This window comes from Pipistrellus hanaki, assembly GCF_964339955.1.
Source record: "Pipistrellus hanaki genome assembly, chromosome: 18".
NCBI classification, from domain to species: Eukaryota; Metazoa; Chordata; class Mammalia; order Chiroptera; family Vespertilionidae; genus Pipistrellus; species Pipistrellus hanaki.
Genome location: NC_140520.1, coordinates 11412913 through 11435461, shown reverse-complemented (window position 1 = coordinate 11435461; position 22549 = coordinate 11412913). Strand labels below are relative to the sequence as shown.

At 53.0% G+C, this 22549-nt stretch overlaps 1 protein-coding gene across 5 annotated transcripts; it reads right to left on the bottom strand.

The window, feature by feature from the left end:
• Positions 1-9179: 9179 nt before the first annotated feature.
• On the bottom strand, positions 9180-22233 carry SEMA6C (semaphorin 6C). Of its 5 annotated transcripts, XM_084866409.1 has the most exons (20): positions 21952-22231; positions 19977-20022; positions 18097-18274; positions 16412-16526; positions 16132-16195; positions 15945-16001; positions 15476-15577; positions 15160-15250; positions 14847-14966; positions 14588-14676; positions 13811-14028; positions 13413-13544; positions 12991-13143; positions 12587-12760; positions 12157-12303; positions 11793-11870; positions 11611-11666; positions 11401-11445; positions 10967-11062; positions 9180-10584 (listed from the first exon to the last, which is right to left on the bottom strand). In XM_084866409.1, the coding sequence occupies exons 3-20, from the start codon at positions 18218-18220 to the stop codon at positions 9542-9544; spliced, it is 2904 nt and encodes a 967-aa protein (XP_084722535.1). In that variant the 5' UTR covers positions 18221-18274; positions 19977-20022; positions 21952-22231; the 3' UTR covers positions 9180-9541. The 5 variants fall into 5 exon arrangements, with proteins under 5 accessions (XP_084722535.1, XP_084722534.1, XP_084722533.1 ...); XM_084866408.1 differs by lacking the exon at positions 10967-11062 and having other exon boundaries at positions 11401-11503; positions 21948-22232; XM_084866407.1 differs by lacking the exon at positions 10967-11062 and having other exon boundaries at positions 11401-11503.
• Between the last annotated feature and the right edge of the window lie 316 nt (positions 22234-22549).

Genomic DNA, 22549 nt, shown 5'->3' with positions numbered 1-22549 from the left:
GGTATCGTATGACCAGGGGTAGGTATGTATGTGTGTGTGTGTGTGTGTGTGTGTGTGTGTGTGTATTATATATATATTTAATTGATTTTTAGAGAAAGAGAAACATGGCTTGGTCTCCTCCTGCCAGGGCTTTTTTTCCTATCCTCACCTAGAATATGTTTAGAGAGAAGAAGAATGGGAGAGAGAGAGGAGAGAGAGATTGGTTACTTTCTCTGTGCTTCCCAATCAGGAATGAAACCCACAACCCAGGTATGTGCCCTGACCCAGAACCAAACCAGCACCTTTTGGTGCACAGGATAACGCTCAACCAGCTGAGTCACACCAGCGGGGCATGACCAGGGCATTTTTAATGCCCCTTTGCTGGGTGTATATTAGTGTGTATGTTTATAAATGTGTATGTATTTTCTCACTTTTCTCTTTATTTGAGGTTCAGCTCTTAAATACCTGGTATAACCTGGATATATTTTATTTCATTAAAAGCATGAGAGAGGATTTCTTTTGTAACCACTAAGGAGCTTGAGGAAGAAAAAACATTGCTTTGGCTCTTCTCTGAGAGTTGTGCTCTAACAGGTAGTAATGAGAAGCCTAAGGAGGGAGGCCCCAGGAGAGCCAGTCCCCGGCTTTACAGAGATGTGGTTAGCATGTAGTGTGATGACACCGGGGAAGCCAATGGATTCAGAGCCGAGCTGCCCTTCCACAAAGCAAGCCTCCTTCCCCCTCTTGTGGCAGCTGTTCTGACCAGCACTGGTACAATCTTACACCTCCCTGCTCCTTGTGCAGACATCTCTGTGTGGCCAGAAAAGGAGCTTAAGAATGGAGTACATGTCAAGACCACCCCCATGCTGTTCTAGGCTCCTATCTATCTCCATTTTATGTGATGAATATTTTCCCCTTGAGAGTTACAGTACTCTCTTTCCTATGCCAATGTGTTGAGCAAGAAGAATACAAATATGAATCAAGTAGCTTTGAGCCTCTGGTGCTGCCTTTTGTTTTATTTTTTGAGCTTCTCTAGGATTAGAGGCTGGGTGACATTCCTAGACTCTGTAGTAGCCATTTGGTTTGTTAATGGCCGGAAATTGTGACTTCCCTATCTCTCTGTCTCCTCCCCTTTCCCGTCTTACTTCTGTTTCTCTGACCCCGTTGTTCTTATCTTAATGAGTCTTTCCCAGGAACTAGAATTTAATAAGTCATTTCTAATCTGTGGGCCTTGTCTTTCCTCTTTCCACTCCCCTCTATCCCTACGTTCTGTTTATTCTGAATGGTTTGTTTCTGAGAATTTAGGTCAGACTCTCTAATAGTGTGCTTCCTAGTTAAGCTCCAGCATCTCGTTCTGCCAGTAATGATAGCAGCTCTCTCCTCTGGCTTTGCCCTGTATGTTGACCTGTCAAGGCCATTTGTGTTGGGGCAGAGGATGGGGGTGTGGGAGTGTAGGTATTGGGAGGGTGAGGAGAGGAAGACTGTGGGTAGGGTGCCTAGATACTTCTTAACTGTCCTCCATTCTTCAGGTTGTCTGACAGCTTTATGTACAGGATGTTTTAGGAAAATTTATACTTCCCGTTTTTATTTAGAATTTTAATAAAATAGGGTTTGATTCTGATGAGCAGGGTTGTGTATATGTATGTAGGGGTGAGTGAGCATTTGTGTGTATATACACCTATACAGATCTATATTATATATACAACTTTTGTACTGTCATTTAAAATAAAGATGTTTCTTAATAAAATATCAAAGTCTTAACCATTTCAGGGTGTCATTGAAATTTTTTACAGCTCCCCCCTGATCACAGATAAACCTCAGAACAGTCATGTGCCACATAACAATGGGGATATATTCCGAAAAATACGTCTTTTAAAAAAATTTACATCCTTAGGCAATTTTGTTGTTGTGTGAACATCATAAAGTGTACTTAATCAGACCTAGCTTGTATAGCCCACTACACACTAAGCTCTATGGGATAGCCTGTTGCTCCTAGGTAACCAACCTATTCAGGATGTTACTCTACTGAATACTGTAAGCAGCTGTGACACAGTGGTGTTTGTGTATCTAAACTTAGGAAAGGCACAGTAAAAACGTGGTGTTAAAGATGAAGAATAGGCCCCGGGCAGTGTGGCTCAGTGGATTGAGCATTGTCCCATGTACCAAGAGGTCACTGGTATGATTTTCAGTCGAGGAATATGCCTGGGTTTCAGACTCGATCCCCAGTAGGGGGCATGCAGGAGGCAGCCAACTGATGTTCTCTCTCATCGTTTTTTTTTTTTTTTTTTTTGGAGTTGGGGGCGGGGGGGGCGGTGGTGGTGTTATGTCTTTATTTGACAAAAATGGTGAGTCCGCTGGCAGCAGGGGGCACGGGCCAGCAGGGAGAAGGCGGCTGCACAAGATCTCTCTTATCGATGTTTCTATCTCTTCCTCTCCCTCTCTCTGAAGTCCATAAAAACATATTTAAAGAAATGTATATGAAGAGTGGTACACCTTACCGTAAGCGAAGCCTGCAGGATTGGAAGTTGCTCTGGGTGTCAGTGAATGATGAGTGAATGTGAAAGCCTAGAACAGTGGTCGGCAAACTGCGACTCCTGAGCCACATGCGGTTCTTTGGCCCCTTGAGTGTGGCTCTTCTACAAAATACCATGGCCTGGGCGAGTCTATTTGGAAGAAGTGGTGTTAGAAGTTTAAGTTTAAAAAATTGGGCTCTCAAAAGAAATTTTAATCGTTGTACTGTTGATATTTGGCTCTGTTGACTAATGAGTTTGCCCACCACTGGCCTAGGACATTAGTGTACACGACTGTGGACTTCACAAACACTGTACACTTAGGCTACCGTAAATTTACTCTAAAAAACAAAACATGACAGTAAATCAACTGCAAGAGAAAATGATGCAATCAAGAGACATGGTAAATGTAAGCTGTATGAGGCTGCTGCCAGCATAATACTGTCTTACAGCAAACTTCTTTACTCTAAGGTGTAGTAAATACATAAACCAGTAACGGTTGTTTGCTATTACCAAGTATGTACTGTACATAACTGTATGTGCTGTACTTTTCTATATGCAACTGGCAGTGCCATAAACACTAAGACATTACAACTAAAGTGTCAGTAGGGGAAAGGATTTTTTCAGCTCTGTTGTATTATAATGGGAGTCATGCATGCGGTTGAGTGAGACATCATCGTGTGGTACCTGACGAGACAGTTTTCCCTGGCCAGCTGAGCTAATGAGGGACAAGTGCCAGGACAGGACGGCATTGGGGTTCTTTCCCCTCGGGGTCTTCTAACCCACTCACACCCTCTGACTTTTCCTTAACTACTCCTCAGCTGGTATTCTTTTTGTTATTGCTAATCCTCACCTAAGGATATTTTTTTCATTGATTTTTGGAGAGAGCGGAATGGAGAGAAGGGAGGAGGGGGAGAGAGAGAGACATGGATGTGAAAGAGACACATGGATTGGTTGCCTCCTGCAGGCGCCCTTACTGAGAGCAGGATTTAACCCAAGACCTCCAACCCTTCGATGTGTGGGTTGGGGTGCTAACCATTTAGCAACATTGGCCAGGGATCAGCTGGTATTCTTAATAGGCAGAACAAGTTGAGGTAAGAAATGAAGTAAAAAGAAAAAAAAAAGAAGTGAGACCAGAGAGAGCTTTTGATTAACTTGTTAAATGTACGTCTTCCTTTCTCTCACCCTCCCCACTCCACCCCATTCCTTCCCCTAAAAGCAATCAACCAGGAGAGAACAGTAGCTGAAGGAATGATTATGCGCCTTGTGTGGGAGTAAAGTCAATACTGAGATATGGGGGCGGAGGGGGTGGAGGTAGACATCAGGTTCAGGGAGGCTTGAAAATAGTGGATTTGCTCTGCTGGCTTCTCAGCTATTCTTAGTTAATAAGGTGCTTGTTGCTATCTTAGTCCAATGCAGCATACATTTATTAAATAAATACAAGTAGCAGTCTGGTTGTGGCACAAATCCCATTGATAGCCAGGGCCAAATAGACCCATCTGGCTGGCACAATGAGTGTCCCTATCCAGTGTACACTAGTGCTTGCAAAAGCTGCTCCATTGGCAATAAGGTTGCCTTTCTTAAACACGGGAGGGTAATACCAAAGTCAAGGATTTATAAGTATCTGTGTTCAACAATTATCGTAGAATCTCTAAGCAAGCTTTCAAAGTTAATATTTAGGGAACTGAACACCTACCACGGATTAGGCTGTGTATAGATAATTGATTTTTGGTAAATAACATATAGGCAACACATATAGTGTACATATTATTTATAAGGTATGTCTGGTCTGGCAGCTAGCCCATAAATGTATATGCAGTCTTTGCTGAGAGGAAAAGAGCAGGGACTTGAGCCTTGAGAAACAAAAACTAAGAGACTTGTTGAATTAAAATCCTAGTGAGATAAATCATCAGGGATACGGAGAGTTAAAAGTGAATTGGATAGGAACCTAGAGTTCTATCTTGTGTTGAAGGAACCTAGAGTTCTTTCAACACAAGAGAAGTTGAAATGTGATTGTTAGTGATAACTATCCCTATGTAAGATTTGTGCAAGATGTCTTCCAGAATAAGTTAGTAGAGACTATAACTACTAGTCCTGAAGTTTAAGAAAGTTTTATTGTAAAGGAAATTGATGTTTAAAAGAGAGGCCGATAGCCCGACCAGCATGGCTCAGTGTTTGAATGTTGAACCAGGAGGTTATGGTTCATTACTGCTTGGGTTGCTGGTCTCAATGCCATAGGGGGCCTTCAGGAGGCAGCCAAATCAGTGATTCTCATCATTGATGTTTCTATCTCTCCTTCTCCCTTCCTCTCTGGAATTTTATTTATTTTATTTTTTTTAAATAAATCTTTATTGTTCATATTATTACAAATGTTCCTCATCCCCCCCCCCCATTGCTCCCCTCCACCAGGTTGGAATTTTATATATATATATAAAAAGAGGCCAATAGAAATAACAATTTCCATGCTTTAAGCTTTTGCTACATGTCTGACAATGAGTTAGGCACTTTGCATACACACAAACATATCTATTTTGCGAGTTATGTATTATCTTCAGTATATAGATACATATGCTGTCTCGGTCAGTAGTGTCCTTCCCTCTGTCATTTGTCCTTTAATCAGAGTACTGTCTTACTTGACTTTGGGCAGCTTAATTCATCTCCAGTTGCAGTGTAGAGCCTGAGGAAATGTAAATTCTCCAAGCTGCCTCTCTTTCAAACTCCCCAAAGTAAATTTTGTTCCAAAACTAATTCAGGAGCCATCTCCATAAAGTTGCTGGCCAGGAGTACTTGAGCGAGGGCAATCAAAGATAACCTTTCTTTGGGGAATGAATGAGGTCTTCATCTCTAGGTGTGCTGGGTATCTTCGCATGCCTTCCAGATTACTCTCCTCCCTCCTGTATTTTATTCTCTATCCTTGGAGACTAACCTGCATGGATTTCATTAATGGGCTCCCTGCACTTTGGCTTCATGATGGATTCAGCCAATAGAGAACTCCGGCAGAAGGCTGGGAGGGAAAGACACCACTCCCCAGGCCTCACCTGGGCCTTTGATTAAAGGTCACTGCTTTTCTCAAGGCAATCTCTCCTTCCAGGTCCTAGTAACCACTAGCCTTCTTTGTCTTTTCAGGCCTAAGGCTGTTACTAGCCTCCAGTTACTGACCCATCCATCCCTTGCCCACATTTTTAAAAAATAGCCCTTCATGCTCTGGCTGGTGTGGCTCAGTTCGTTCGAGTGTCATCCGATACACCAGAAGGTAGAGAGTTTACTTCCCCATGCAGGGTACATAAGGGTGCATACATGAGGCATCCCATAAGTCTTTCTCACATCAATGTTTCTCTCTCTCTCTCTCTTTCTCTCTCTCTCTCTCTCCAGTAAATTAAAAGCAGCCCTTCATTATTTAGAGAATACCACCTATTTCCTGTTTGCACCCTAATATACCTGGTAAACATAGGTGATCTTTTGATTCATAGGCTCCATATTTTTCATCCATGTACTTGAACTGTTCTCTCATACATATAACCTTACATTTTTATGAGTCAATAATACTAAAGGGTCAGCTGCTGAATTAAGTAGCAGAGAGTGACTCATACCTGTGTGGTTCCCAAGTGTGGGGTAGTAGCCCCAAGGAGACATAAATCTGAGAGACAATAATAGCTTGGACCCCTGTGACTTAGGTCCCAAAGAACCCAAGATGCTTAACAGCTTTTCAAGCTTTGTGACTGTGGAACCTTCTGAGGTTCAGGTCCCCAAAGCCTTCCACAAGCTGATGAACTCTGCCTACTGGGGCCCTGGTTTCTCCATAACCTCCCAGGGTACCTCTGGGAAATCAGCTTAGTAATCCCTCAGGATGACAACTTTATCCTCCTTTTGGCACATTCTAGTTTTTCTAAAGGCAAAGTTTGAGTTAATATCCTAATTTAAAAAAAAGGTTGTCAGCCAGTTCCTTAATTGGGGTCATGTTTATCCCTCTACTGTCAGTGATAATACTTTCTTTGAATTCATCCCTTTAATTAATTAATTTTTTAAAAAATTATATATATTTTTTATTGATTTTTCACAGAAAGGAAGGGAGAGGGATAGATAGCTAGAAACGTCGATGAGAGAGAAGCATCAACCAGCTGCCTCCTGCACACCCCCCATTGGGGATATGCCTGCAACCAATATACATGCCTTTGACCAGAATCGAACCCGGGACCCTTCAGTCCGCAGACCGACACTCTATCCACTGAGCCAAACCGGTTTCGGCTCATCCCTTTTATTATTTACTACTGTCTGTCAGCACCATATGTTTATATCAGTGTTTCCCAAACTTCTCTCATGATGAGAATCACCTGGTGGAGTTGTTAAAACACAGATTCCTGAATCCCAACTAAGAAGTGCTAAACTAGAATTTTTGAGAACATATAGGTAAAATTGCATACCTAACTTAGTGCTCTGTATATAACATCTGTCTTAGAGCACTAGTTAAGTATACAATTTTACCTATATGTTCCCAAAAATTCTAGTTTAGCAATTCTTAGTTGGGATTCAGGAATCTGTGTTTTAACAACTCCACCAGGTGATTCTCATCATGAGAGAAGTTTGGGAAACACTGGTTTATATGCTGCTTTACAAACCCATTGTTATATGTTCTTTCCATACTTTACAAAAGAAATTGAGGCTTTGATATGGCAGTTGTACGACCAAGGTCACACACAAAAATATTAACTGGCGGAGTCCAAGGACTATTGTTCTTCTCTGCAACATAGTTGCTTCTAGTAGCTTTGAGAAGGTTCTGCAAGTCCACTTCAGGCACCCTCAGATAATTCTCCATTCTTTATAGATAATAAGTGAACGCCCTTCACAACTAAACTGAAGCCAGGACTTTAACCTATAAATTGCTGCTGCCTGCAGGCACAGGTTAAATTTCTATTGTACTTCTCTTTTGGGTCTATATTTAAATAAAGGATCATTTACCCCTTTTCCTGGGGCCATCTTCAGGGCAAGAACGAAAGTATTTGTGAGGCTTGTCCCTCAAAGGCATGCATGCAGCCTTACATTTTTTTTTCTTCTTTGATCTGGCTTTAACACCTTGGGTTTTAAAATATATATTTTTATTTATCTCAGAGAGGAATGGAGAGGAAGAGGGAGGTAGAAGCATCAATGATGAGAATCATTGATCGGCTGCCTCCTGCAGCCCCCAGCGGAGCAGCAGCCGCCTTGACCAGTGACCTCCTGGTTCATAGGTCCAGGCTCAACCATTGAGCCACTTCCGCTGGGCTAACACCTTGGTTTGAAGAGGATAATGAAATCAGGTGATTGAAAGATTCTCCGCCCGGTCCTTGGTCTCCTCCACCATCTAGCAGTGGTTTCAAAATATCTGGTTTAAGAAAGGCATCTAGTGAAGGGAAGACAGACCTAAGGCCCTCTCCAACCTGGTGCAACGAGCTCCAGGCAGTGTGCACTCTGGAGGGCAACCGAATGTGGCCCAAGGACCTGAGGTGTGAGCAGTGTTCAAAGGCATTTCAGAACCTTGAGGGGAAAGTCTGTAAATGAAGGTTGTAAGGGCTGGAGGGGAAATATGACTCAGTAGAAGATCACAAATGAGGAACAGCCTATGCCTGAGTTGGGAAGAAACCACCTCACAGCTACCATGCTTTCTCCTTTAGAAAGATTTTAGACATTATCGTACTTGAGCCTCTCAGACAACCCCGTTTTTTTTTTACACGAGGAAAACCACTTAGGGCAGAGTTTTGACTTGTCAAGTCACAAAGTAGAACAAACCCAGGGTTCTTCAAGTTGTTCTTAGTGGTTTCCCGCAGAAAGGCATAAATGCCTGAAGGCAGCGAGCCAGGGAGCGTCCTTAGCTGCAGGGCTTGATCCGGCCTCCAGGTGGCGCTAGCGGCGGGGGGGGCGGCCTAAGGCTCCAACCGGGCGGATACTCCGGCCACGCGCGGGCGAAAAACACGACCCGTAAATCCGCAAAAGTAGCCACAGCTGGCGCGAGGCCTTCCGTGGCCTCAGCGCGAGGTAGTGGGCGGGGCATGCGGTCCTGTTCGCCCTCCCATTGGTCCCCAGCGGTAACTGACAGGTATCTACAGCCAGTCCCTGCCGGAGGAACACCGGGACGATCGAGCGCGGCGGCCTCAGGCGTCCCGAGATGCCGCGCGTGCGCACAAAGACTCGCGCGCTGGGCAGCCCTCAGGTACCAGCCGGGGCTGACCCGGGACTCCAGGAGGACCGAGTCCTTTGCTGTTTTTTTGCAGCGTCCGTCCCCCCCTCATGCAACCTAGAGCCTTGGAATTCTCTTTAGGACAAGATTTCCTGAGGTGAAAGTTAAATCACTTTTTTTTTTTTCTTGCTCCAAAAATAACCTTCCCCGCCCCTCGGGACAGGCTACGGAAAAGGCCCTCTTACCTCAGCCCTGAAGCGGGCGCCTCCTGCCCTCCCCAAGCCCACCTACCCTTGGCCTTGGGTCTCCTGGGCCCGGATGTATCTCCACACCGCGCGTGTGTGTGTGTGACATTGAGCTTGGTGAGGGAGGTGCTGGCTGATCTTGAGGAAGCCTCCTGATTAACCCCGGTGGGACCGCAGCCATGCAATTACTCGGGAGGCCGAAGATTCAGGGCGAAGGCGCGAGGGAGCCGACCGATCCCCGCCCGCCCGCCCCGCCCCGCCCAGCGCGTGAATGAGGCGGCGGCTCGGGGACTCGACTGTATTGGGGGGACACGGCTGTATTGGGGAGCGAGGGCTCCTACACGGTAGGAGGCACCTCCCAGGAGGTCCGAGGGTCAGTACACAACGAGCGTGGCCCCAGCCCCGACCGTCCGTCCGTCCGTCCGCCTGCGGCCCGCCCGGGGCCCAGTCCGGGGAGGAAGCCCAGGGGGCGAGTTAAGGCAGCTTGGCTGAGGGGGGAGTGGGGTGCCCGGCCCCTCCAAAAGGCTGGCTCACTGAGGGGCAAGCTTCCGGCTCCCACTCCTGAGGGGACCGAGGGGAAGACAGTCAATAAATAAGCCCGAGGCGGGTGGCGCGGGGCCGGAGGGAGAGGGTCCCCTGTCCTTGGAGACCGGCTTCCTTTACAAGTTGAAATGGCCGCCGCCGGGGACGGCCAGCGGGGCGGGGGGCGCGGCCAGGGGCAGCTTCGGGGGCGGCCGGGGCTTCGCCATGTCCACTCGCTTCAGGGTCCGGCCCCGGTAGCCCTCGGCGCGGCCCGGGTACAGGTGCCTCCCGGAGTACCGGGAAGGGCCGCCCGAGGGGACACGCGTGAGCAGGGTGGGGGGCGCCCGGGGGGCGGAGAAGGGCAACCTGCGGCTGCCGCCCACCCCCAGGCGGGGGGCGGGGACCGGCCGGCCGGGGGGCCCCGGGCACTGCCCATCGGGCGGCACGTCCAGCCGCAGCGGGGGGGCGCACTCCCGGGCCAGAAGGCCGGCGCCGGCCAGCAGGGCGGGGGCGGGGGCCGGGCCGGGCTCGAGGGGCAGCGCCCGCGGGGCCGGGGGGCCGGGCGGCTCCGCGCCCCTGCGGGCCGGCTGCGGGGCGTGCAGGTAGCGCAGCAGTTCCTCCAGGGTGGTCACCTCCACCGCCTGCCCCGGGCAGCCGCGCGGCGGCGGCCTCACCAGCACGCGGGGCGCGGAGCCACCGCCGCCGCCGCCGCCGGCCGCGCTCCCCCGCGCGGGGCCCGGGGCCTCGGTGGCGGCGTTGTTCCCGTTCCGGTTCCACTCCCAGGGGCCCCCGGCGCCGCGGAGGTGCTTGACGGGCAGCTCGGGCGTGGACTCCGGGGTGGGCAGGCAGGCCAGGTCCGGGGGGGAGCCGGCCTCGGGAGGCAGGAACGTGGTGTAGAGCTGGGGCGCCAGCGCGGGCTCTCCGTCCTTGGAGGGCGGCGGCGGCGGCTCTGGGCCCGGCCCGTGCAACCGGGCCAAGCTGCGGAGGGAGAGGGGGCGCGGGAGCCCCGGGGTCTCCATGTCCTTGCTCCGGTGTCGGTGGTGGGCGCGGCGACAAGCGCAGGAGACCAGAAGGCCGGAGACTAAGGCGCCCAGGGCGAAGGCTGCGGCCACACAGGCCAGGAGCAGCGGGATGGGGACGGAGCGGGAGGCTGAGGCTGCGGGGAGGTCGCTGCGCACGCCTGCCAATCAACAGGGAGGAGGGAGGCTTAGCGAAAGCAGGAGGGCTGGATGGCAAGTTGCAACGTTTCATCACTCCTGCTGCTGTTCAGCTTCACTCCAACGCTTTTTTTGACCCTCCCCCACGCACACCACCCCTCAAACACAAGCTAGAACTTGGGTCTGGGGATTCCCCATTCCCAGCTCTGGCCCCAGAAGCCAAGACAAGAGCAACTGCCAAACTTGCCCCAGCAGAAGGAGGGGGGCTGGGATGCCCACCTTTGGGGAGGGGAGGCTCCAAACAGGCATTAGTGAGCACCAAACACAGGCCGGTAAAGGGCTTAGAATTCTTCAAGAACCAGCAGCCCACACGTCACTCCTGTCCCTCCCAGCCGGCCCCCTTACCCTGAGTGTGAGCTCCAAGAGTGGAAGACTGGGGCCGGGGGTGGGCTTCACTGGGGGGGCTGGGGGTCTCAGGGGAAGGGCCAGGACCCAGAAGCACTGGTGACAGAGACCAGGTCAGAGCCGGTGAGGCTCCTGCTCTCCACCTCTGACACCCATTGAGCAGTGCTCCCCCCATCCCCCCACACGTTGGAACCCAAAGGCCCAGAACCCCAGTCTCTGTTTTCCTTTGGCTGAGGGGAAGGGCTCACCATGCAGGACATTCATTTGTGTGTTCAAAACTATTAAGCACCACCGAGCTATTTGCTAGGGGTTTGGAAGATGCTAACTCTGTCCTATGACTCGGGGTGTCCAGGGTGCTGGTCTGCTGCTGCCATGGGCACAGACGTGAGTGAGTGTGGGATGAGTGAGGGAAGTGAAGTTGGGATAAGACTCACCATAAGCAGAGTTCCCTGTGCCAGACTGACTTCCGGTAGCTCCGTCTGCGAAGGGACAGGGGGCAGAGATGGGAGCAGGGGGAAGCTTCATGAATAGGGATGACTGTGCCACAGAAGGGGAGAAAGACAAAAGCCATGCCTGCACAGTAACTGTGGCCCTCAGAGCCATGTGCAACCATGGCTGGAGCTGCAGCCTCCCCTTCTGTTTACCTTGGCAGTCATCATGCTCCATGGGTTCCTGGTTCTCAGCTGGATCCACATCAGTCCTAGGAGGACATGGAGATGACTCAGTGCAGTTATACATCTTGCACCCATCCCCCACCCTGGGCCTCAGCTTCCTGTCTTATGGTGGGGAACTTTCTCCGTAGGAGATCCGGGAACCCCTCACTTACCCATGAGGTCCCCTGATGTCCACACAGCCTCTGGAGCTATGCCATCCACAGTATGGGTCCCGAGAAGCCAAACAGCTCCTAGGGAAAACTGAGTCATGTGAGGCTGGGACCTTCTCCATTCTAATCACATTCCATTCACCTGCCTCTTCTCTGCTCACCCTGGCCTACAGAAGGCTTTTAGCCCAATATTCCCATCCTATCCAGCCCAAAGCCTGTTCCAAACCCTAGTTACTGTGTCCCTGCAGAATGCTTGAGGCATCTCCCCACCTGCCACCCCCTATATTTCCCCCAATGCCTGCATTCCAGAGTTTCTGCTGGCCCAGGGAGCCCATCCAGGCAGGGCCCAGCCTCAGGCCCCTCTCACCTGCGACAGGCCCCATGCCGGGCACACCGGCTGAGAGGGAGGTAGATGATGCAGCCAGAAAAAGCCACAAAGAGCCGGTGACCTTCAGTGTCCAGCTCCAGTCCTATCACCTGCCGGGCCGTTTGGGCCGCCCGCTTCCCAGTGCACCTAGGGTGAGGCCAGAAGGAATCAAAGAAGGGGAAGGCCTAGTGAGGTTCTTTTCCCCCTGAAGGTGGTGAGAGGCACAAGCAACTAAGTATGGCTCATGGAGCCGATGTTCCTGAGTGCCCCCTGCCCCACCACACTGTCCAGCTTCTCACCAAGCCCATCTCTCTATGCCCTATAGAAGCCAATGTTGGAGCCCCTACCCCATTCCCACATCCCCATCTACCATCTCACATCCCATTCCTGTTCTGCAGGAGGCCCGCCAGACAAAGGCCTATGTCCTCACCGGGCGGGGCTGTAGGCATTGATCTCTTCCAACAGGATGGGCTCCCGTCCTCCAGATGGTCCCCCTGGGGGCAGCACCTTCAGCACTGTTCCATCATTGGAGCCAAGGAACAGGACTGTGGTGTTACTATAGGGACCAGCTGTGCCATCCACAGCTACCTGGGTCAGTAGGGCCCTGGAGGAATAAGCCTTAGGTCAGGGCAACCCGGCTAGTGGAAGCTTGGTGCTTCAAGGACAGCCCATGTGTCCTGGTACCCACTCCTGGGTCCTTCCCCAACCCAGGGTTTCCCTTCCCTTCCACTTTCATGGGTACTTCCTCCCACCACTGTGATTTACCTTGTGGGGTCCGAGAAGGAGAGTGACTGAGAAGGGAGGGCAGTGGTCAGTGTTTTTTTAGCCCCATACCTGCTGGTGAGGGTAAGGAGAGGCTGGTGGGTGGCAGGTGGCACAGTGGGGTCCAGCAGTGGGTGAGCCTTGATGAAAGTCAGGACATCATCAGGGAGATCTCGAGAAGAGGGGAATAAGGCAGCTACACCCACTCCTGCACAGGATCCTGGCCTGGTGGGCAATGGGAAGGGACAGCCTTAGGGCAGGGAGCTGGGACTTACGCTCTGGGCTCCCCACACACACACTGCTCCTAAACAGGATGGGTAGCCCTTGCTTCCCCTCCACACACTCACATACTGCTTCCCTTCCCAGTCCCACTGCCAGCACACCACAGCCTCCTCCCCAAGCCCTGGACACCTTTTCCCTTTTCCTTACAACCCCATTTTGAGAGCAGACACTGCTTGACTCTGACCCACAAAACCCACCCCCATCCTGAGTACCTGGGGGAGGGGACCCTGTCCTCAGACACAGGGGTCCAGGCCCCATCCGAACTCCTCTGCTCCTTGAACTTGCCCTCAAACCCACGTTCAATATCATCCAGGTAGAAGGCACAGACTGCAGAGCCAGGGATGCTGAGGAAGCCAGAAAAGGACGCGGGCAAGATGTTAGGAGAGACAGCGCGGCTCCCCCAGGTAAGACATGGCAGCTACCCTTCATGCACCATATCGGGGGGCAGCGCCTGAGAGGGTGGGGTGCCCCTGGCTGCCATGCTAGGAGAAGAAAGATGGGCAAAACTGGCTTCGAATGGAACATCCCCATCAGTAAACTTTGAAAGAGGAGCTTGGATGCTGGTGGGGCAGGGGACAGACGGGGCCACATTGGTTAGTCTAATACCAACCTATTGGTCTGGGTGCTGAAGACCCCAAAGAGAGCAGGGCGGCCATACAAGTTCACAGGCCCCGTCAAGGCCTGTAAGACGTCAAAATAGAAGGCAGCATCTCCAGGGACAGAGCAGTTGAGGCGAAGCTTCAGGAAGGATGTCCAATGGCGGTCCAAGGCCCGAGGTGAGCCGCCCATGTCACGCTTACACACACGGGCCACACGGGAGAACTGTACCTGAAAGTCGGGGACAAGGGGAGAACAGTGAGAGACAACCTCAGGGTCAGCGAGGTGAGAGGAATGCAGTGAGTTAGAGCACCAGGACACAAATGTTAGGGATGGAGCAGAGGAAGGGTATGCTGTACGAGGTCTTTCTGGTTAAGGATGAGGGACACAGCAGGATATGGGGGCAGAGGGCTAGGGTTACTCCAACTTGGGGGCCCAGAGTCGAGGGCAGCAGTTCTCAACCTGTGGGTCGCGACCCCTTTGGGGGTCGAATGACCCTTTCACAGAGGTCGCCTAAGACCATTGGAAAACACAGATATTTACGTTACAATTCATAACAGTAGCAAAATTACAGTTATGAAGTAGCAACGAAAATAATTTTATGGTTGGGGGTCACCACAACATGGGGACCTGTATGAAAGGGTCGAGGCACTAGGAAGGTTGAGAACCACTGGTCTAGGGGATTGCATTATGGAGACCAGGGTCAGGAGCTGTCCCCTGACTCGGACTGCCTTCACAGGATCCAGCAGAACCCTCAGCTACCCACCCCAGGTGCCCACCACCTCCTTACCCTTCCCAGCCGGGTGTCCTCCACAGAGACCTCTCGGAAGAAGAAGTAGACATGGTCTCCATGCTCCAAGGCATGGACAAAGTGTGGCTCTGAGGGGGGTGACAGGACAGGGTATGGAAGAGTATCGGTACCTGCTCAGAAACTCCTGGCCCCACACAGCCTCTCCCCTCTGCACACATGGACACTGCCTGCTCCCTGCCAGTCCTCCCCAGGCACCTCCTCCCCAAGAGCAGCCTCCCGCCCCCAGGCCCGCCCTGACCTCGGAGCCACTTGGAGTCGTACTTGGCTGAGCGGAGTGGGGGCTGAGGGCCAAGGCTTCTGTAAACTACAGCATCACTGGCCTGGAAATCCGCAGCTGTGGCCGAATACAGGCTGCCCTCTGGAGGGATGGGGGGGGGGGGGGGGGTGGAGTCAGGGGATCTGCTTTCTGGCTCTTCTTGGGCCTCCCACACCCCTCCCTCAGTCTGACTCTGGCCTCTAGCTCAGCCCTCCATTCAGGAGCATGAGGGAAAGACCAAATTGGGAGAAGGGCTTCAGCCACATGCCTGCTTCTCACATGCCCAGGTGCTCACCTGCAAAGACAGCTACGTTGGACTGTGTGGCATCAAAGGGGCATCGAGCCTGCCCGCTCAGCTCTTCACCCTCCTGCTGCAGCGAAGTTATCTGGAAACAGAGGGAACAGGCTCTTGGAAACCTTGGGGTCTTAGAGTCAGGCTGCATAGCCTACTTCCTCATGTCCCCTTGCTTCCTTCCCTGACCCCTTCTGGACTGGACCCCTGAACCGTGAGCACTCCCATTCCCCCACCCCCACTGGTCTGTCCGCAACAAACTGTCCACTTGAGTTTTCCTCCCCTACCCATCCTGACCCCCGCACTCTCGCCTTTGTACCCCATAGCTGCGGCACACGGGGCTGAATGAGTTCGTTCCACAAGCAAGGAGTGTCTGTGAGTCCCAGGGAACGAGAACACGAATGTAGTTGTAGCACTCGTCCTAGAGAACACAAAACTCTACGTCAGTGACAGGGTCGCTGGGACTAGGACGGGTGTGTGTGTGTGTGTGTGTGTGTGTGTGTGTGTGTCACAGGAAGTAAGTCCACGCCCCTTGAACAGTCAGAACAATGTGGGGTAAAGTTGCAGCTAAGCTGTTCACCAGCCCTGTGGCCTTGAGCAAGTCCGTTATCGGAGCCTCACTTTTCTTTTTTGTGAAGCATGTGAGAGAAGCTAAAAACCATTAATTCTCTTTCCTCTGGGTCCTGAGATGAGAGGAGTGGGTAGGAAATTGGGCACAGGACAAGACTGCTTGGACAGAGGCTGGAGGCAGGGTAATCTCCCCTCAACATTCTCCTTCCACTCCTCACCGTCAGCTTCCCCCGCACAGCGCAGTTCTCCATGTCTTGGCTCCTCCATGTTAGATACTGAAGGGAGAAATGGGAGAGGGAAAATCATGGGGCAACCTGGACCCCACCTTTTTCCCACCCCCTTGACTCCCATTAGACCTTCCCCAGCCTCATCTCTGAGTGCACCTCCTCCCAACCAGCCCCTCACCTTGTTGGGCACCAGTCCCTCCCCTTCTTCTTGAGCTTGTAGATCGAAGGAGAAAACATGATCCCTGAGGAGACAGGCAAAGAGGGATCAGAGACAGGCCAAGGCACCCACCTGAGCTCCTTAGTCCTACCCTTGTCCACTGCTCAGGGACAAGCAGTGCGGACCTCTGCTCTCTACCCTCCCCTTCCTCCATGCCTTGGCATTTGTGTTCTGGGTCCCAGCATGTCCATGTCCCAGGAGATTGCGTGTCAGCCCCACAACCGTGCCACTGCTAGTTTACCGGGCAGCCACTAGCAAGGTCCGGTTCAAGGTCAGGAATTTCTGGAAGTCCAGGCCAAGTTCTGCAACCACAGCATCCTCCTCCAGGCCCCGGAACCAGGATAATGGGGAAGTACCTGGAAGGCACAGAGGTGGTGCTGAGAGCCAGCCAAGAGCTACACACTCCCTCAACACCCTCTCCAACCAGATGAAACACAGCCATGGGCACAGTGCATATGTGAGATGAGTTGTGAGGCATTAATTAAGTAACCTATTAAGAAAAATAATACCAGCTAACTGAGCACTTAACCTCTGCTAAGCTCTGTGCTACAACTACATTGTCAGAATACAACAACCCTATGAGGTCGGTACTAGTGGTGGTCCCATTTTACAGATTAGCAGCTTGAGGCTTAAAGCCATTACAGAATTTGCATAGCTCATTTAGCTTGGAAGCAGCAGGTACCTGGATTCAGCTGTCGGACTCCAGAGCGGAGCCCAATCCCTTCTTGGTGCTGCCTTAGGGCTAGTGATTCTCTTTTGTGCCCACAATGTACACTGTCCATTCTGGAGCTTTTACTCACCTCATTTCTCCCAGCCCTCTCTTTGCACCCTCCTCTCAAGGCCATTCACAGGCCACCTCAGCCCTCCAAGGTTTCTACCTCAGCTGACCAACCAGCACCCACCTGGCCTGAGCATGGAAACCAGTCATCAGCACTCAAAGGGAGTCTAGAGTGCAGGGGTAGATGGTTGAACATTGCACAGTGCTGAGAACTTCATCTGGCCCAGATAAGTGGTTGCTATCTTATCTATCCCCTAATAGTTACTCCCAATAATCCAAGTGCAGTTCCTTCATCCTTAAAATTACTCTAAATCCTACATACTAACAGGTACCTGAAAATAGATAAAATTCTCAGAAAAAGTGGGTTTATGGTTTCCCTCACTGTAGGGCATGAGCTTAGTAATAGTGTTGGTACAAGTGGTGGAGAGGGGCGTGAAAGGTGCTGGGAACCACTGAACTAGTCCCCACCCTTCCTTTCGTAGCTAATGATAATGGTAAACACATAGAAAGCATTCACTTTGTGCCAGACAGCCCTTGCCCTTTACATGCATTACCTAATTTAATCCCTAAATAACTCTATGAGGTGGAATACTATTATCTGCACATGCAGATGAGGAGTCTGAGGCCAAGAGAGGGGAAAGTACTAGACCAAAGTCACATAGCTAGTGAGCAACCTTGGCCTGGCTGAGAGTCATGTTCTTAACCACCATACGATGCTGCCTCAAAGTTAAGAAAGTTGGCCCAGGGATGAGAAGTGCCTGAAGGGAGGTGGCAGCTCTCTTGATCTGTCTGCTCCCCTTTGCTGGTCAGGCTCTGAGCTTCACTGAGGCTGGGAGCCTTCCTGCACCTTGCCTCCCACACATAGGTCTCAAGTGTTTTATTTTTTTTAATTTTTATTTTTTATTGAGTTCAGAGAGGAAGGGAGAGAGAAATAGAAACATCAATGATGAGAGAGAATCATTGATTGGCTGCCTTCTGCACGCCCCACACTGGGGATCTAGTCTGCAACCTGGGCATATGGCTTGACTGGGAATCAAACTGTGATCTCCAGGTTCACAGGTCAACACTCAACCACTGAGCTATGCCGGCCGGGCCTCAATGTCTAATTTTTAAGCTCACACCCCAAGAGTGTGGTACTGGGCACTCACCTTGCAGGTCAGAGATCAGCAGAGGGAGGGGATCCCGGGGGAAGGTGGCCTGGGTGTGGGGAAGTGAGAGCAGCAGCAGCAGCAGCAGCAGCAGCAAGGGCATGAAGTAGGGGGCACGGAGCATCCTGTGCAGGGCAGCTCAGGCCCCAGGGGGTGCCCCCTCACCCATATGCTGGCCCTGAAAGAGGACACAGAGAAGGGGGGGAGGGGCCAAATGATCTCCACCCTTGAAGCAGGCAGGCTCCTCCCCTGGTGTATCCCCGGAAGACCCTAGGGCATGGGGAAAAGAACCTTCTCTCTGGCACTGCCGTAGTCCAGCCAACTGTCACTGTCACTCAAGGCCCTACCCTTTCCAACTGGCCCAGACTGGCTGGTGTGAGGCCTGCCTGCATGACCCCAGGTAAGGACAGGACACACCTGCTCTCCCTCCCAGCCTTCTCACTCAGCCTATCCTCCCCTTTCCAGACTGAGCCTGGGACATTCAATAGGTGACACCTCCTGGCCCCCCTCTTGCTAACCCCTTCTCAGCTATAATTAGACACGAAGCCTTAAAATTATAAATAGTGACTCCTTGGCACTGGGAGGAGGCAGAGGGCACCATGTCTGACTCCCCCTACATTTCAGACCCCCAGAGCACCGTGGAAGCACCACAGGCACTGAGCCCAGGCAGAGGCAGCTGTGAGATAGCCACTGTCCTCTTTAGGGTTGAGGAAGAACACAGTTGGGGAAGGCAGCCTAAGGGTCATTGTCCTGGTCTAAACTCATACTTCAGGGGCCCTCCCCATTGCTAGGGAGAAGTTGGGGGGAGAGGGGGGAGGGGGGAGGGGGGAGGGGAGTTGCTGCTGTCTTCGCCAAAAATGAATCTGCATCAAAGCCAGATCTGAGGCTAAATTTAGCTCTGGCTGCAGCTGTCTGCCCGACCACTGTGCCCCTTCCCAGCCTCTCTATCCCCCTGCTCCCTCCCCACTCCTAAGAACCAGTGCTTCTACTTAATGGGGGGAGGGGGAAGTGCAGGCCCACCCCCTATGAGGAGCCAGGGAGAGAAGGGGCTACACTGGTGAGGAGTAATGGCTGCATATGTCCCTCTTTCCCTTCTTCCCTCTTCGGGCTACCTCGAAATGGAAATATAAATAATTCAATGACAGGCAGGCAATCATAGTCCAGGAAAAGAAGGGCAGGGTGGGAGGGATGGTGAGACAACCCTCCTTCCCACCCATCAGCCTCCCCCTTCTGGCTGGGACCCACAGCGGGAGGTGTACACCAACTTGCCCTGAAATTGAAGGGTCTGAGCAGGTCCCAGAAATCAGGTCAGAAAGGGTGGGAATCTTTCTTTTAGTGAACAGACAGCTACCTTTTACCAGTCCTCGGTTGCCCATCCTGCCAAGCCCCCTAGAGAAGAGACCCTGGGCTTCCAAGCCCAGCCCATTCCATCTCCCCAACAATTCCACTCTTGGAGCCAGGACCCAAGTGTACCCACCCCCACTCCAGCGTCACTGATGGAGAGATTGACGTCAGATGGGGTCTCAAGAGAGCTAGAGGAGGGGAAGGGGAGGTAATACCTAACGATGACCCCCCCTCCCCGGAGGCAGAGCAGTCAGCTAGCTAACGACCCTCTGGCGCTAAAAAGCCAAGTCTCCCTCCCCCTCACTTCCACCACGTTCCTGGATGCTGGGACTCCCAGGGGAAGAGGAGGGACACAGATTGTCTCCTATCCTTCTCCTTCTGCCACCCCCCCCCCAAGTTGCCCTGGGCAACGAGTATCTTCACCCAGGAAACAACTTTGATCTGTGGCAAGTGGGGAGAACATCCAGACTCACTCCCTGCTCCCAGGCCATGCCAGCTTCTATCCCCGCCTTCAGGATCTGCTGCCCTTTCCTTACCTGGGTGATGACTGCTGTTGGGGTTTGAGGATTGAAGACCTTTGACCTGATGGAAGGAGGGACACAGGAGGGAAGAGACCATTACTACACCTCCTTACCACATCCCTTAAAAGTAAATGTGAATATTCAGAAGCGCAGTGAGACTAGGATAGAGATGTGCCGTGTGTGTGTGTGTGTGTGTGTGTGTGTGTGTGTGTGTGTGTGTGTTGACATTGAGCTCGGTTAGGAAGGTGCTGGCTGCTTCATGCCAAGAGATGTGAGGGCAGGGGCTGGGGCTGGCTCTTAGCCAGAAACTGCTGAAACTGCAGGACCAGACTTGGGAAAGAGGTAACAGGGAGAGTTTGTGGGGCATGATGACCACTCCCACATTAAAACCCTCAGAATCCAGCAGCCTTCTTAGCAGAAGCGCCCCAGCTGGGGACAATAGAGGCTAATTTGCATCTCATTTACATGCTCTTCATTTCTAGGCAAAATGTTGATATCAGTCATCCCTGGCCCTTTCCTTCTTCCTGAGTGAGCAGGCCTTGCCTCCCTCTCACCCAATCTCCTTCCACCCCATCCCCCACCTAGGTCCAGCCTCTAAAAACACTTGGTTGGCCTTTGCATGGGCCCCTAGTAGACTTAACTATGATATAGCTTTAAGAGGGCTTTCCTTAGCTGTTTTGGGGGAGCAACATCTGAGCAGCCTGGGGACAGGCTTATCCTGCTGGGACCAATCCCAGCTGCTGCATACCCCCTCGGAAACAAACGGGGGAGGCCTGCCCGCCTTTTCTCCCCCTCCCCTTCCCTTGCTGGAAAGAGGAAACAGCCTTTCTCTCCGCTCCTGGCTCCGAAGCCACCTCTGGGGAGTGGCGGAGGTCAAAGCCAGAGTCTAGCGGGGGCTGGGGACGCGATGCAGAAGGGGAGACCGGGCTGGGGACAATAGCAGGAAGCCCTCCGGCTGGTCTCCCGCCCCAGTCCACCTTCCTCTGGGGGAGCGGGGGTCGCGCTGAGGAGCCGCTCGGAACGGACGCGTTCGCACCTCCAAGACATTTTCCCCACCTTTAGCTCTCAACCCCCAGCTCACACCTACCCTCCCTTCCACCCAGCCCCCAACAAGGATAGTCCAGGTGTCTGTAGCCTCGCATCGGGTGGGCCCGGGGCCAGGGGCTCGACGTGTCTCCCCCTCACTGGATCCGAGGCTCCGAGAGGGGCGGGTAGCAGAGTCTGGGCCGGGACCGGGTCCCAGAGCCACGTTAGCGGGAGGAGGGGCTGGAGGGGCCTGCAAGCGCAGACCAAGTAGGGATGGAAGCGGGGGGATGTAGGGAGGGGGGGCAGAGGCGGGTCTCCGAGGCCAGGGAAACAGGGTCAGAGGCTGGGAACCGACGAGGGCGGGTCCGGGGCCAGCGCCGACCCGGGTCGCCAGCTCGTCTCTCCTCCTCGGGAGACCAAGGTCTAACAAAGCCCCGGACAGAGAGGGGTGCTCGAAGGAGATGGACTCTGGGACTGATGTTTCTTGAGGACCCCATTCCCCGACACTGTGCCGGAGCCAACCCCTTGGGAGGTGCAAGCCCAAGGACAGAGGTGCAGCCCTGACACCAAAGTCCGAAACGACGCGCCCCTCCTTCCCATCCTCGCAGGGGCATCAAGAGGATCAGGTTTTACGAGGGTCTCGGAGCCTTAGTTTCCCCGATGGGGCGGCAGGGACCAGGTTTTCCACCCTCCGCACAGTGCGCGCCTCAAATCATCCATCTTCGCGCTCCCCAATTCAGGAGACAAGACTCAGAGAAGCTCGGTCGGCAGAGGCGCCCAGACCAGTGACGCGCTCGGCTACAGCCCCCTAGGCGCACCCCAACTCCATCGACCCTCCCCGCCAGCCAGGCACACCGCGCGCGGGCATCTCCCGGGCCCCTCGCACTTAGGAATCTTGGCTCCAGCCTGCCGCGCCCAGTCCTCCCCGCCTCCCTGCAGCCCTGCCCCAGCTCCGGGTACTTGCTCCGAGATCCGAGCTAGCGGGATCGAGAGGGCAGCGGGCGGGCAGCGGCCCCGCACCGCGACGACTTCGCAATCCGTGGTTGGGCTCTGGCGACGGGTGATGAGCGGACGAGTTGGATGGAGCTTGAATCTGGGTTCCCGGGCGCTGTCCAGTCCCCCAAGCCCAGTCGCAGCCCCCAATCCCGCCGCGGGTCCGCGGAGGAAAACAATGCGACCGCCGGGAGGTCTGGGCCGGGCCCCAGCAGCCCCTCCCGCCTCCCGGTCGGACCCGCCTCCGGCCCGCCTCGAGGTCGCCGCAACTAATCCGACTCTCGCAGGCTGGCTAGACCCCGCCTCCTAGACGCCTTTCCACCAATAGTCACCCTCGGGGGCGGGGCGCCTGGAGCACCGCCCACTGAGAGGCCAGGCCCGGAGCTGAGCTAGAGACCAAAGCCAAGCTCCAGCTGAAGAGACCCCGGACTACTGCTGAGAGCCTGACAGAGGAGGGGGTCACACGTTTTAACATGGAGAGGCCCTGGAAAGAAAGAGCAGCTGGGAGGAGACAGGAAACCCAGGGACCTCAGCTGGGCTGGGCTGTCATAGCCGGCGGGACCCTCCCT

Excerpts from the sequence above, each read along its gene's own strand:
- SEMA6C (XM_084866408.1), bottom strand. The coding sequence starts at position 18,220 with ATGCTCCGTGCCCCCTACTTCATGCCCTTGCTGCTGCTGCTGCTGCTG. Across the intron at positions 16,196-16,411 it reads ACCTTGCTAGTGGCTGCCCG|GGATCATGTTTTCTCCTTCG; the intron begins GTAAACTAGCAG and ends CTGTCTCCTCAG. Across the intron at positions 11,667-11,792 it reads GACATCAGGGGACCTCATGG|GACTGATGTGGATCCAGCTG; the intron begins GTAAGTGAGGGG and ends ATGTCCTCCTAG.